Source organism: Carex rostrata, chromosome 18, assembly GCF_964058835.1.
Source record: "Carex rostrata chromosome 18, lpCarRost1.2, whole genome shotgun sequence".
In the NCBI taxonomy this organism is placed as follows: Eukaryota; Viridiplantae; Streptophyta; class Magnoliopsida; order Poales; family Cyperaceae; genus Carex; species Carex rostrata.
In genome coordinates, this window is record NC_135935.1 from 6,680,030 (window position 1) to 6,693,790 (window position 13,761).

The 13,761-nt window shown below is 34.5% G+C and overlaps 2 protein-coding genes across 4 annotated transcripts; one reads left to right on the plus strand and one right to left on the minus strand.

The window, feature by feature from the left end:
- The first annotated feature begins 1,220 nt into the window (after positions 1–1,220).
- LOC144569708 (transducin family protein / WD-40 repeat family protein) lies at positions 1,221–6,171 on the plus strand. 2 transcript variants are annotated; one of them, XM_078320165.1, is made up of 5 exons: positions 1,221–1,635; positions 2,576–3,469; positions 3,896–3,997; positions 4,610–5,245; positions 5,680–6,171. In XM_078320165.1, the coding sequence occupies exons 2-5, from the start codon at positions 2,669–2,671 to the stop codon at positions 5,911–5,913; spliced, it is 1,773 nt and encodes a 590-aa protein (XP_078176291.1). In that variant the 5' UTR covers positions 1,221–1,635; positions 2,576–2,668; the 3' UTR covers positions 5,914–6,171. The 2 variants fall into 2 exon arrangements, with proteins under 2 accessions (XP_078176291.1, XP_078176290.1); XM_078320164.1 differs by having other exon boundaries at positions 1,221–1,434.
- A 2,938-nt stretch (positions 6,172–9,109) lies between these two features.
- Positions 9,110–12,222, minus strand: LOC144569718 (protein NOI4-like). Of its 2 annotated transcripts, none has more exons than XM_078320182.1 (3): positions 12,090–12,222; positions 11,049–11,258; positions 9,110–9,337 (listed from the first exon to the last, which is right to left on the minus strand). In XM_078320182.1, exons 1-3 carry the CDS (start codon positions 12,093–12,095, stop codon positions 9,311–9,313), a joined length of 243 nt encoding a protein of 80 aa, XP_078176308.1. In that variant the 5' UTR covers positions 12,096–12,222; the 3' UTR covers positions 9,110–9,310. The 2 variants fall into 2 exon arrangements, with proteins under 2 accessions (XP_078176308.1, XP_078176309.1); XM_078320183.1 differs by having other exon boundaries at positions 9,110–9,334; positions 12,090–12,203.
- Positions 12,223–13,761: the final 1,539 nt, after the last annotated feature.

The following is a 13,761-nucleotide window of genomic DNA, read 5'->3' on the forward strand; positions in this document are numbered from 1 at the left end:
CCAAAATTTATATTTTTTGAAAAAAATTTACTATTTTTTTAGATAGGTAGAAAATCACTTGATCTAAAAAATTCTGCACCATTCAGATATTTGATTTTCTACCTATCTAAAACAATAGTAAAAATTTTAAAAAAAATGTAAAATTTGATCTCCAAACACATATTAATATGGAGAACAAGATGAGCGGTTTGGATCGACTGTTAAGATTTTGAAAACTCGAATATTGAGTCGTAGCACCCTAGCCCTCTATGCAACCCATAGCACCGTAGCCTTACTCAAATATAAATGTCATAAATTTATATGAAAAGAGGAAAAAAAAAAAAGGGGGGGCTGGCCCTGTGTAGGGGTGGCAAGCTGGTTTGGTCCGAGTTAAGTCCTAGCTCAGCTTATTTCTAGACTGAGCTACAGCCGAGCGAGCTGGACCTAGGGCATCCGAGCTAAAATCTAAGCTTGAAATCATAATAAGCCAATCCGAGCTAGCTCGTTGGGTCTGACTGTATCTTATTTTAAGAAGAAATGAATTCTACAAACTTTTTGAATCGAGCTGAACCGAACTAGACAGTATAAAATACACACAAATTCATACAAATTCACAAGTTGATGTCTAGCCGAACTAGCTCGTGAGCTGGCGAGCAATCTTAGCTCTAGCTTGAACTCGTTAATTTTGGACCGAGCTAGTGGCAAGCTGGTTAACAGCTCGATCCAATAACAAACAAATTGTTAACGAACGAATCAGATGTGAATCATGATCGAACCACGAGCCGCGAGCTTTTTTTTGCCACCCGTAGCCCTGTGGGAATCTGAAGTCGCTATTGGCTTTATATAAAGATTTCGGATCGAAAATGCTTCACAAAATCCAAACTTCTCAAAAAAAAAAATACTCCAATCTCATTCGTCAGATAAAGCACGCACTAAATATATTCAGAGAAATTCATTGACAATCTCATTCATCACGTTGGATTTGAATCCGCAATCACTGAGTCTATAATTCACATGAATCATATATCCCACATTGTTAAAAAGTTGCGTTTGCCTACTATGTAGACAATTATTTTGACAAATTACGATGCCGAACTCTGGAGCTTTTGAGAACCGGTTCGATCCTGAATGTCTTGTCAGGTTCTTTCTTGCCTTCTTGTAACGGGTTCGGTTATAAGTTTCACTGTTAACCCGATAAAAATTCAAACCGACCCGTTCTGACAGATAGAGGAAGAGATCCTGAAGACACCACACCTCCCCTCTCCATTTCCCCATTTCTTTTTCTTTCTTTTCTTTGAGTCGGTTTCCTCTACACCTAGCCCTCTCTCTCTCTCTCTCTCTCTCTCTCTCTCTATAAACAATAATCTAGCGTGCAGGGTCCTTTACCCGCTTGCTTTCCCACCCTTCTCTCTTTATCTTGCTTTCACGGATTATACTCCTTTGGATTCTCGCAAGGTCTGAAGCTCCTTCCTTTTCTACTTCTCTAAGGATCTAAGAACAAGAAACTAGGGACCTATAACCACCGAATCATGACTCAGGTGTCGCTGATTTGTCTTGGACATTTGAATCGGCGTTAATCTGGGGAAATTAACTATGATGCTTTGACTGTGTACAGATCGGTGTGCTTTTGTCCAGATTTGATCGGATGTTGATCTGGTGCCTTTTAATTGAAGTCTTGTTTCCTATTTCTGACGAATTACTATTTTTTTGTGGTCCTGCACTATTCTAGTTCACAATCTCTATTATTAATTGATAATATTTACCATCGATTGGTTAATAATACCATTAAACCTTAGGATTTTAACTTTGGTAGTGTTTACGTAAGAAAGTCTGGGATTACTTGAAATATTATACCTTTACAGTGTCATTATTTAATTCAGGAATTAAGTTTAAATAACTCTTTATTTTATCAGAGAACAAGATTCTGTAAGGACACACTAATAGATAAATTGAAGCTCCTGTAGAACCATTTTTATGGATATTGGTGCTGCTAGTGGGATTCTTATGTTTGGGGGAATACGTGTTTGATCAATTTTTGCAAATACAATTTTGACAAGCTCTTCATTTGTGGCAATAAATGGTTTATTGATATGAAGTGATCCTTTTAATTGGAATAAGCCTCCAATCCGACATTACAATTCTAAATTGTCCTGGGGTTTGTTTCATCAGGGATTAGGGCTCTACTCAAGTTAATTTTTATCATATAGCTATGTACTTTTGGGTGGAAAAGTTATTCCTTCTTCAAGAACACTCTTTTGAGTCTTACCTCCTGCTATTTTCTGCAAGCGATAAGCCTTATTGCCACACCATAGATTAAAATGCTATAATTTATCTTCATTGAATGGCCCAAATAGTACCATCATTTTTTTTATTTTTTTTTGTACTATTTCCTTGATGAATTTGGAAATACACCAAATATTTCTGGTTAGCTCATCTTCTTTAAGTCAAGCGCTAGTTTGAACACTAATTCTAATACAAGATTCCAGTTCTTGCTATAAATTTCAAGATATATTATATTTTTGTTATCAGCTTCTATTGGTATGGTACTGGAAACTGAATCTTCTTGTAATACTGTTTTATTTCTGACAATTTTCAGGGCTCAAAGAACCTGGCTTCAAAACTTCCACAATCATCTCCAGTTACATATCTTCTCTATATAAGACCATATATGGGTTGATCAGGCCATTTCATGGGAGGATTAGACGAAGAAGAGCCCCCGTCAAAACGAATTAAACCCTCCTCTTTACAGTTCTGCACAAACTCTAGCTTTCTCTCTCTAACTAACGATCTCTCTCTCTCTACCAAATCCCCAAATCCCTCTTTGGAATTTGGGGCTTCAATGGCCCGACCTGTGCCACACCCTCAAGCACTTATTGGTTCAAAAGGCTTCATAAAAAGGGATGAATTTGTGCGAATTATAACAAAGGCCTTGTACTCTCTTGGGTATGAAAGAAGCGGTTCGGTTTTGGAGGAAGAATCCGGGATCCAATTACATGAACCTGTGATTGATTTATTCAGGAAACAAGTACTTAATGGAGACTGGGATGGCTCCGTCCAAACTCTACATAAAATTGGTCTGGAACAGAGTATAGTAAAATCTTCAGCCTTTGTGATTCTAGAACAGAAATTTTTTGAATTATTGGAGAAAGGGAATATCCTGGAGGCACTGAGAACTCTTCAATCAGATATCTCTCCACTGGGGTTGAAGAAAGAACGGGTCCATGAGTTAACAGGGTGCATCCTGCGCCCAGCCCGATTTGCAGAATTAGGGTTTGTGAAGGAGAACTGCAGGGTAAGGGTGTTGGAAGAATTGCAGAGCATTTTCCCACCCAGTGTAATGGTGCCAGAGAGAAGACTTGAGCAGCTGGTGGAGCAAGCATTAAATGTGCAAAAGGATGCATGCTATTTTCATAATTTTAATGGAAAGGCACTTTCTCTTTATATGGACCATTGGTGTGGAAAGGAGCAGATACCAAGCCGCACTGTTCAGGTACTTTTTAAAAGTTTTTCAAGGTTGTTGTTTTGCTTTATGTGTCACAAAATATTCCAAATACTTCATGTAAAGGATTCCTGTCAGACAGTATTCACAAATACCGGTAGTATCAATGACTGCATTATACTCCTTACGAATATTTTTTAAGACATAAACTATATTAGTCTGTTTAAATTACCCCAAAATTTTAGCCTCCAATGGGGCAGGAGATGCATATACTCTTGTACGTGACCTCAGAGGTACCGACATATTAGCTACTGTTCTGTTTTCATGTTCAATGGTGGAAACTTATTCTGGATTCATAACTAAGCCCCAAGTTTACTCATTTGAACTACTGGCATTCTACGTCGGTACTGGGGGGCATTTGATTTATTTTCCGATTGTGTTAATTAATGTAGTAGAATTTCAATGTACTCCATATAGGTTATGGATGCACACAAAGATGAAGTATGGTATATCCAATTTTCTAACAATGGAAAATACTTAGCTTCTGCTTCTAAAGATGCCACTGCTCTTATCTGGGAGGTAATTCTCACTGTTTTTCTTGTATTTATTTTATTTATATTAATTTATTTTTCTTGGGAAACTTAGTAATGCATCCACTGAAATCTTGCTTGTGCTAGAAAGGTTATAGTTCTGTATGCTAATACATCAATAATGTTGTCTTAATCGATCTGTTATATATCAAAATAGGCGAAAAAGCAGAAATAATACTCCCAAGTAGTAGAAAGTCTTTTATGCCATTTTGAAGTACAAAATGGCAGCTTACTTTTGTTGGTGTTCCTTCTCTTTTGGGAGTTTGTAGTTTTTCCCTAATTTTGTCATGCATAAGATAAATCTTCTGTTTAACATAGGCTCTTTTTTTAGTGACATCATGATGCAAAAACCACAACATCAAATTCTCGTACAAAATCATATACTCATTGTATATGAGCCTCTTAAGATTAATCGGTCCTTGACCTTTCAATGGATCCAAACTTGAGAATGAATTGATATGCAAATTGTTAATTTTAATTTTTCACGATCAATCGGTCCTTGACCTTGGAACTTCAGGACGATATTTTAGTTGTCTACACCAGAAAAAAAAAAAAGATGTAATATTTAATTTGATTCATTTTAATGTTGGTACTTCTTTAGGTTAATGCGGATGGTCGTCTCTCTATAAAGCACGAGCTAACGGGTCATACTCAACCTGTCATGGTGGTCTCCTGGAGCCCTGATGACCAGCAGATCTTGACATGTGGCATGGAGGAGTGTGTTAGGCTCTGGGACACAGGGTCTGGTAAGTGCTTACGTGTGTATGAGAAGGCCGGACTGGGCCTCATCTCTTGTGGCTTCTTCCCTAATGGGAAGGACATCTTCACAGGGGTCGCTGACAAAAGCTTCTCTGTATGGGGCCCTGATGGCAGGGAAGTTGACTCAGTCAAGAGTCAACGACAGACCAAGACCTCTGACCTGGCCGTCACAAGTGACGGCCAATTGATTGTCAGTCTTAACAAAGAAAAAAATATTTTATTGACTGATAGAGAAACAAAAACCGAGAGATCTATAGAGGAGGAGGATATTGTGACGAGTTTTTGCCTCTCATCAGATGGCAAGTTTCTTTTGGTCAATCTTGCGTGTGAGGAGATCCATTTGTGGTGTATAGGGGATGCTGGTATGCCAAGTCTGATCATGAGGTATAGAGGGCATAGAAGGGCTAGGCATGTTATTAGGTCCTGTTTTGGTGGGACTGAGCAGGGGTTCATTGCTAGCGGGAGCGAGGATTCATTGGTATGTCTTTATAATTATATGCTTTTTAGTTTTAAGTGTACCTGTATCGTCTGGTACTGTTAAGTACCGAGCTATTTGTTGCCATTGTTTCTACTCCTCTTTAGAAGCTTTGCAAGTTCAAATGCAGCTTAAATCTTGTGAAGTCAGTAGTTGTTTTGGACCTCATATTACTACAAGGTTCTTTTAGTGCTTTGTTTTTACTGTTATTTGGCCATTTTTTGATGTTTTTGTCTCCTTTGAGCTCTCAAACGATCTCAGAGAAGCAATCACAAAGTGAATATTTAGTTTTTAGAGAAAATATATTTATTTTTTAAGGCAATATATTAATAGTAAATCTGTAGAATATTAACTATCCAAACTAGTACAGCAAATTGAAAAAATTATCAGTACATTAATCATGTTAGGTCACGAATGTTTCCCCTTCTTCTTGGCAGGTATACATATGGCATAGAGCCACCGGAGATCTGATAGAAACCTTAGCAGGCCACTCTGGTACAGTAAATTGTGTGAGCTGGAATCCAACAAACCCATACATGCTAGCATCAGCAAGTGATGACCACACTGTCAGAATTTGGGGCCTCAGCAAACCGAATATCCATAAAAGGAAGGACCTTTTTGAGAATGGCTCATGCAGTAATGGTCACCAGTGTAATGGAAATAGTAAATGAAGATTAAACGACAACTCAACAGGAATAGATGATGGTTTCTAGGGGTTTTATTTCAATTTAACGGGTATTCATCTTTACCTTGACCTTTGTATATTCCTTTTTTTTTTTATTCAATACCCAAGCTAGTAGCGATGCGCAAAACATTCTGGGCGCATGGCGGGGGCCATCTAGGATGTAAAAAAACTTGGATGTCTTTTGCTTTTGTTCCTTATTTGTTTCTTAATTCAAGCTGGATGATAATTTCATCTTGGATTCTAATCCATGTCTGCAATCAATGTTTTCTACCATAGCAATCACTAATCAGGATATCTTTTGTTGAAACTTTTTCTGGATTAATTTGTCAATGTCATCTGATACACCCCAACCTGAAAACAAAGCATCAACAAAAGCCGTAGAAATGAAGTTCTCGACACAGAAAATACTACTCCTTTTTGTATGTAATATCCATGTTTACTGACCTAAATTTTGTTTGACTTTGAAGGGATAAGCTATAAATACTTAAATATTTGTAAATCTGGGATATGAGTTGAATGATGAAGAAATGTACGCATAAAATGGTGAAGTTTACTGTTAATGCTACTATTTATTGACGAATTAAACTTTTAGTCGTCCGTATAATAAAAGACTAGAATACTGTAAATTATAATATGTATGCAATAAGCAAAACTATGTTCATAAACTTTTGATTATAAGATTTTGCATTTTTTTTAAACTTGTTCTCAATAATTTCAAATTAATTATTATTAAGTGTTCCTAACTCCCATGTTAATTCCGGAATAGGCATTTCAAGACTTAGATCACTCATTACGTTAGTACACAGAGTTACAAAAATATTCATGCAAATAAAATAAAAATTCTAAACCACCGCCAACATATTTGATATAAATGGAAAATTTTATTGACAAAAATGAAAATGTAAACTTGAAGAATCAGCATAACAATTAGTGTACTCTGCGGACCATGTCTAATAAAGTTTAGTATTTATAAAGAGAAAGGAGGTATCAACGGGAAGGTGAGATTGAGAAAGAAGTTTGGTTTAGGAGAAACTTGTGGTTATCAAATTGAGCATATTATTCTTGTTCATTTACCACAAATCGCAATGGCACAGGTCAATTTATGGAATCGTGCAAGAATGTACAGGGCAACCGAAACCATTCTTTATTTAGATATAGAATGATGTCAAAAGTTGGTATCCGTATTTGACCCGGCCGTAACCCAAGAAATTGTAATGACAATTTAATTTTGTTTGACAAATTGTAGTGACTAACTCAATGATGTCAAAATTTAAGTTTAAATTACAGATGTGTTCCTTATTATTTATTTAGATATATTAATGTTGGTGTAATTTACTGATTATTTGGCAACCTATATAATACCAAAAAAAAAAAATTCTTTATTATTTACATCACTCAATAAATGACCCACCGGTTTTTTATACGAGGAGGGTTCAAATACACCATAATTTTTGTGCTCCAATATGCTCCGCATCTTTTATCTTCTTTTTCAAAGTCCAATAAATGACCCACCGGTTTTTTATACGAGGAGGGTTCAAATACACCATAATTTTTGTGCTCCAATATGCTCCGCATCTTTTATCTCCTTTTTCAAAGTCTGAACAGTCAATCTGAACTGCTTAACATAATCTTCATAATAAAATATGCTTGGAGACCAAATTTTATATTATTTAGAATTTATTTACTATTATTTTAGATAGATACAAAATCACTATTTTAAAGGAGATTTTGGACTATCCGGAAAAGTGATATTGTACCTATGTAAAAAATAAGTAAAAAGTTTCTAAAAAATATAAAATTTGGTCTCCAAGAATATTTTATTATGAAGATTATGTTGAGCGGTTCGGATCGACTGTTCGGACTCTGAAAACGGAGATAAAGGATGTGGAGCATATTGGAGCACAAAATCATGGTGCGCATTTGAACCATTCTCTTTTTATATATACACACAAATTTAAATATAATTTTTTCTATATTAAAAAGAAAATTTACTACATTTTATCATTTTAATAACCTTAAAATATAAGTGAGAAAAAAAAAGTACACTATTATTTGATTCCTTTGATTCCTTCTGTAATTTTCCTTTACTAAATAATTTCAGTAAAATTTATAATTTTAGAGATGGGAAACGAACCAGTCGCTGTTCCAGGTGGTACTGGACAAATACAGGAGAGATAAGAGGCAAAGAGCCCTCCAAATTCAAAAATGAAAGCTTGTAACTTTGCATATTCGTAAGCCATTTACAATTTTTTTTTTCCAGGGACCACTCAGAAACCACTCAGAAAAAGATAGAACATAAATTATATGATCTCTCTCCTGAAAATGTGAACATTATGTTTTCCTATCCACATCTCATGCCCCAGCTGCTATTAGGGGTGTTCATCGGTTCGGTTCGGTTAAACCGAACCGAACTTGGCAAATCAAAGTTATAATTCGGTTTTAAAAATAGAACCGAACCGAACCGAACCAAATTAGCATTGCAACCGAACCGAAGTTTTATTTCGGCTTGTTCGGTTCAAACCGAAATATATTATTATTTTTTATTTAAAACAATTGATTTATAATAAACCGAAGTATATTAAGAAATAAACCGGAGTATTAAGAAATAAACTAAGTTATTTAAAAATAAACCAAGTATTTAAAGCAATTGATTAAGAAATAAACCGGAGTACTAAAAAATAAACTGGGGTGGTTCCGATCAAATTCATATTATATGATAGTTCGGTCGGTTCGGTTATTTCGGTTTTGAAAATTTTCAAACCGAACCGAAATAACCGAACCGTTTAAACCGAACTAATTCGGTTCGGTCCAAAACCGATTAAACCGAACCGTTTGAACACCCCTAGCTGCTATATATGTGGTGTGAAACAGTAACCCTATGTTTTATACTATTTAGGATGTTGACAAGTAATAATTGATTGTTCATATGGTTCTTTGGTTACTCAATTAAGATCATAGGGATAATTTTTTTGCTTTATGAGGGCATGGATGAAAAAATGAACCAAAACCAAAACAAAGCTGACCTTTTGTTGATTTCTTTTTTCCTCCTCATTTTATTGTCTTTATTGTTGTGTCTATAGTTGAATCCTGACACAGACGCCCAAAAAATTATCACTGAATGCAAGGTTCCTTGCAACTTGCAAGCAACCAAAAAACAAAAATGGAGAGTATAATAAGTCCAATTCAAGGAGAAACAAGCAAAAATCAAGCATATATAAATCTTATACGTACATATACACGAGGAAACATGGCAATAAAGAAATTTTTTGACTGTGGATATATTATAGATAATACATAGTTCTTCCCATAAAATGTCCTTTAACAAAAACATCCACAACTCCTTCCCAAATTACAAACAAGCCCAAGAACAACCGAGCATCAGATTAACCCATACAGCAAAACCACTTCTTCTGCACAATAAGTAAAATAGTTGTAAGGCAAGACTAAAAAAAAAAAAAAACCTATTTTTTAATAAAATTGCTCGTGCATGATAGCAAATCAGATCCTATTTTATTCTACTAATGCATTTCAAGAGGAACCACAAAAACAACCAAGCCTTTAGTCCCAAACAAGTTGGGGTAGCTAGAAATGAAATCCAACCGGAGTGTGAGGGTTTCATTTGCATTACAAGAGGAACCATGGTACAAAAATTCAATATCGCATGCCTAAGCAGATTTTTTTTAAGCATAACAGTACCCAAATCAGATTTGGTGGTGCTTATAGTAGTGGTGCTTTTACCAGACAGGGGCAGGGGGATTCCGGAGGTTGACAGTATAATTTAATAATGATATCAGTAGGGCACTGTCAATTTTGGTCAAAGAACCTACTTTAGGTGCGGTAAGAAGGGCTAGGATCATATAATACATTCTGACTACAGGCATCAATAATAATCAGTTTGGTGTCAGGTTAACTGGTATTTTATCACTACAACCAAAGAATTGCAATCTTTAACTTTGGTATATGCTGGTTCGGTGCTGAAATGTAGTGATTTCTATTCCAAATAAAATGCAGAGATTTAGACCAAAGAGCACAGCCCCTATGAGGGTACTTTATGTCGTGAACTATTTATAGATGTATTGTGTACATTTTATGATTTAGTCTCAACCAAAACACAAAAATTATAATATACTAATCTATGCAACAAATCACCAAACAATCTTTTGCCAAATTCTTCAAAACGAACTAATCTAAGCAAGCTACCCTCCTTTTCTCCTCATTTACTAGAGGGAAACGATGAGAACGGGACTGGTGTTTCGGCAAATATAAAAAAGAATATGGGATAAAGGGCTTTGAAAATGTTTACAATAGCAATGGATAGCAATCACCAATTATACCCAGTCTACACTAAACACCTCAAAGGTGAACTGAATTCATCTGAGTGAACTATTAGACAATAAAGGCAACATAGCTATCGAATCAAATTTTTAGTTAACTTCCAATACTGTGACAGTTACTGGTGAAAGGACCAGGCTTCACCTTTTTGTGGCTAATGAATTGCCAGACTTAAGTGGATTTATTCACATTTTGCATGACGATTGTGTCACCTCACAAGACTGATGAATGCATAATTTATTCTGGTTTACTAAGCATGTATTCTCCTCCAGCCACCCAAAATATATGAAAAGTAATTGCCAGATCTAGTCATTTAGACTTTGTAGGGGAAGAGCTACTATTAGCTTGAGCTCACCAAGGGTTTTTTTGTGAGCTTGACCCAAAAAAATGATCAGATTGGATTCAAACGACAAATTTGAACAGTTGACCTTAATAATGATGAGCCAAGCATATATGTTCCAATTTCTATATGTTGAAGTCATTTCTATTAGATCAAGATAACCTCTTGATCTTCATACAAAACGAACTAGGAAAAATTAAAAACTTGGCAACGTGAACACTTGGCTCGACAAGTAGATTATCATCAACAGTTCGAAATCGTTGTTTGAAACAGCCCTGATGGTTTTTGAGGTTAAGCTCATGAAACCCTCAGTTGTAAGCTTAAGCTCATACTGACCTCCTAACTTTGTGGTGCAGATAGCTAGTTTATGGACAAAGTACCGAAGCATAACTTACTGTTGTAGTATCATTTAATCAAAGTATAGATATAAATAGAAGAAATAATTATACCGAGCTAGACTTGCCGGTGGTGTTGTATGGAGCATCCTTGTCCTTGTAGACCGGGTCCACCTTCGTCGATGGAGAATCAGATCCTGGTGCAGTGGTAGCCGTCTTTTTTTCATCCCTAGCTTTGTTGAAAATTACAGTAAAGCCCTCAGCAGATGCTGGGTCATTCACATCCCACTCCCCAAATTTTGGTAATGGGCCTCCAGCCTTCTCCTACAACAATTTAAAAAAGCACAAGTAATTACCAATCCCAGTTGGTACCAGGTCATATGAGATACTGGTAGTGACATTAACTGGAACATTGTCTCTTACAAAATACTATGCACAAACACAGAAAGCACCGATTGCAGTCTCAATTAAATAAATCATAATTTATTCCCCTTTCTGTTGTCAGCAATATAACAAGCAATGCACAAAACTAAAGTAGAGTAAAATAATATCACACAGGAAATTAAAAGGTGATATCCTAAAACCCAAGCACCACTATATACTGGAAGGAGCTCCGAAGTTCATATAAAACAACAATAGAATTAAATCTACACCAGGATTTCAAATTTTCGAATCTATTAGCCAAGCAAACCCTAACTCTGGGACAAAACATGATGAAGAGAAGAGCAAATAATCTAATTTCATTAAAGGAATCTGTGTTACACTTCAATTACGGTAAAACGCAAAACAAAAGTATAACCTAAATCTCTCCATGTAGTGAAGTCAATAAGCACAGATAATCCCAATTTTACTTTTCAAAATTCAAACAAAAATTGGAACCAAGAGACATACTCTTTCAAAAGAAAAAAGAAAAAAAAAAGAGCACATTCAATGTAGAACTAATCGGATATGAGCAGCATAGAATTGGTGCCAAAATTACATAAAAGATCCCACTAATAAGAGAAGAATTCATCAAAAACCAAACAAAAAGAACGCTATTTAATGTTTTTAAGATAAAAATTGAAAGCAATAATTTGACAGAGCTGACTAACAAGATTTTCAGTCTAAAAGCTCAAAATTAAGAGGAAATAGAAGGATAAAAAGATCGGAGCTTACCGACATGAATTCTTCAGTGGGAAAACGACAGCTGAAGAGAGAGAGAGAAGATGGACAGAGAGCGAGCAAGAGAGAGAGAGAGCTCGGTGACTTGGTGTGAGTAAGAATTGGCTGCGTAGCTTTGTATTGGTTTATTTTAACACTTTTCTGTTTTAACCCTCGTGTATTTCTAATATTTCTAATAATATATTTTGTAGATAGATGGCTAAATTGTGTTATTCTGCATTGATGGAATTATAGTTATGTTTATAAAATTTTGTCCACCTTTTCATTTCTTCAATTCTGTACATAATTCATTCTTTTCAGCGTATTTAAAATTTTTATTTAGAGCATCTCCAATCCAGCAATTGAAATTAATTGTTAAAAAAATAATTATGAAAATTTTAGAAATTAATCTACTATATTGGTGCAATTGAATTAAATTTCTTTCTATGTCTACATCAGCGCCTCTTTCTTTTTTATTGGAGAGAGAGCACCAAGAAAGATTTTGAGCCAATCAATTAGACAATGTGTCATTGAACAAACATTTTATCATAAAGCAAATTTGTTAATTTAACAATAGTAATACATCCTAGCAATTATGTTAGCAATTAACGCATCAAATTAGCATAAATTATTATTATTTCCATGAATTTTTGTCAGAAAAACATAAATTATGAGAAATTTGGACAATGGTGTAATACGTGCTCTTGTTTGTGTTACATAATTTGTATACTTGTTATTTTGAACTTTCAAATTTATTATTCAAATCATTGATAAAATATATACTTTGTTATCATATAATGCACATGTGGCTATTTTTTTTTTCAAAAGAACTTGGACAAAATAATAAAAAAATAATCAGATGTTACAATTAGTTAAGTTATTTTTTTAGGATACTTTGATCATGCGAATATCGCCTTCTTTTTCTCTCTTTATCTTCCTCTTCCTTTCTTTCAATTCTGATGAGTTTGAGAGGGATGAAAGAGAAATGAGATATTTATAGTGCAAAAAAAAAAAAAAATCCCAAACTGCATTCTAATTCTATGATTTGAAATTTTTATTTCAAACCGAGGAATTAAAATACGGTTTGCGTATTTTTAATAAAAACTTTGGTTTCTGGATATATTTGAAATTTTATATTTTAAGTTAGATATTAATAAAAAATGTCGGAGAACCACATGTTATTTGTTACTTCTAAAAAAGAAATATGTTCAAATATTCAATAGTTAGTGGTAAACAAATTATGGGGTTGGAGAGACTAGTAGAGACATAAACTCAAACAAATATAATTTGCCAGAATAAATAATTTTATCTTGAAATGTGAGATCATATGAGCTGTGATGTACGCTTGATGATATCGTTGCAACAGACAATGTATTCACAAAATTGTTTTGCATGGACTCGGTCTATCAAGGTTCCATATAACCAGACAATAATAGAGCTATTTTATGTTGCAGGAATAATGATAAGATGCAAATTATTTATAAGAAGATGAGTCTTTGTTAACAATAAATTAATTTGACAATGTCGACAATCGTCAAAAATAATTTGTAATTTAAAAACTAAATATTGAAATTTAATCTTTACAATATACATTTTATGTCCATAATAATGATTAAATTTTATTGTTAATCAAATAATTTAAATATATAATTTATCAATACTTTTGATACTCTGACTTAATTTGAAA

Bases quoted from the DNA above. Each gene is read 5' to 3' on its own strand.
- LOC144569718 (XM_078320182.1), bottom strand. The intron at 9,338-11,048 runs GTATAATTATTT...CTTATTGTGCAG, and splicing joins CCACCGGCAAGTCTAGCTCG to AAGAAGTGGTTTTGCTGTAT.
- LOC144569708 (XM_078320165.1), top strand. From the start codon at position 2,669: ATGGGAGGATTAGACGAAGAAGAGCCCCCGTCAAAACGAATTAAACCC. The intron at 3,470-3,895 runs GTACTTTTTAAA...TACTCCATATAG, and splicing joins TACCAAGCCGCACTGTTCAG to GTTATGGATGCACACAAAGA. The intron at 5,246-5,679 runs GTATGTCTTTAT...TCTTCTTGGCAG, and splicing joins GCGGGAGCGAGGATTCATTG to GTATACATATGGCATAGAGC.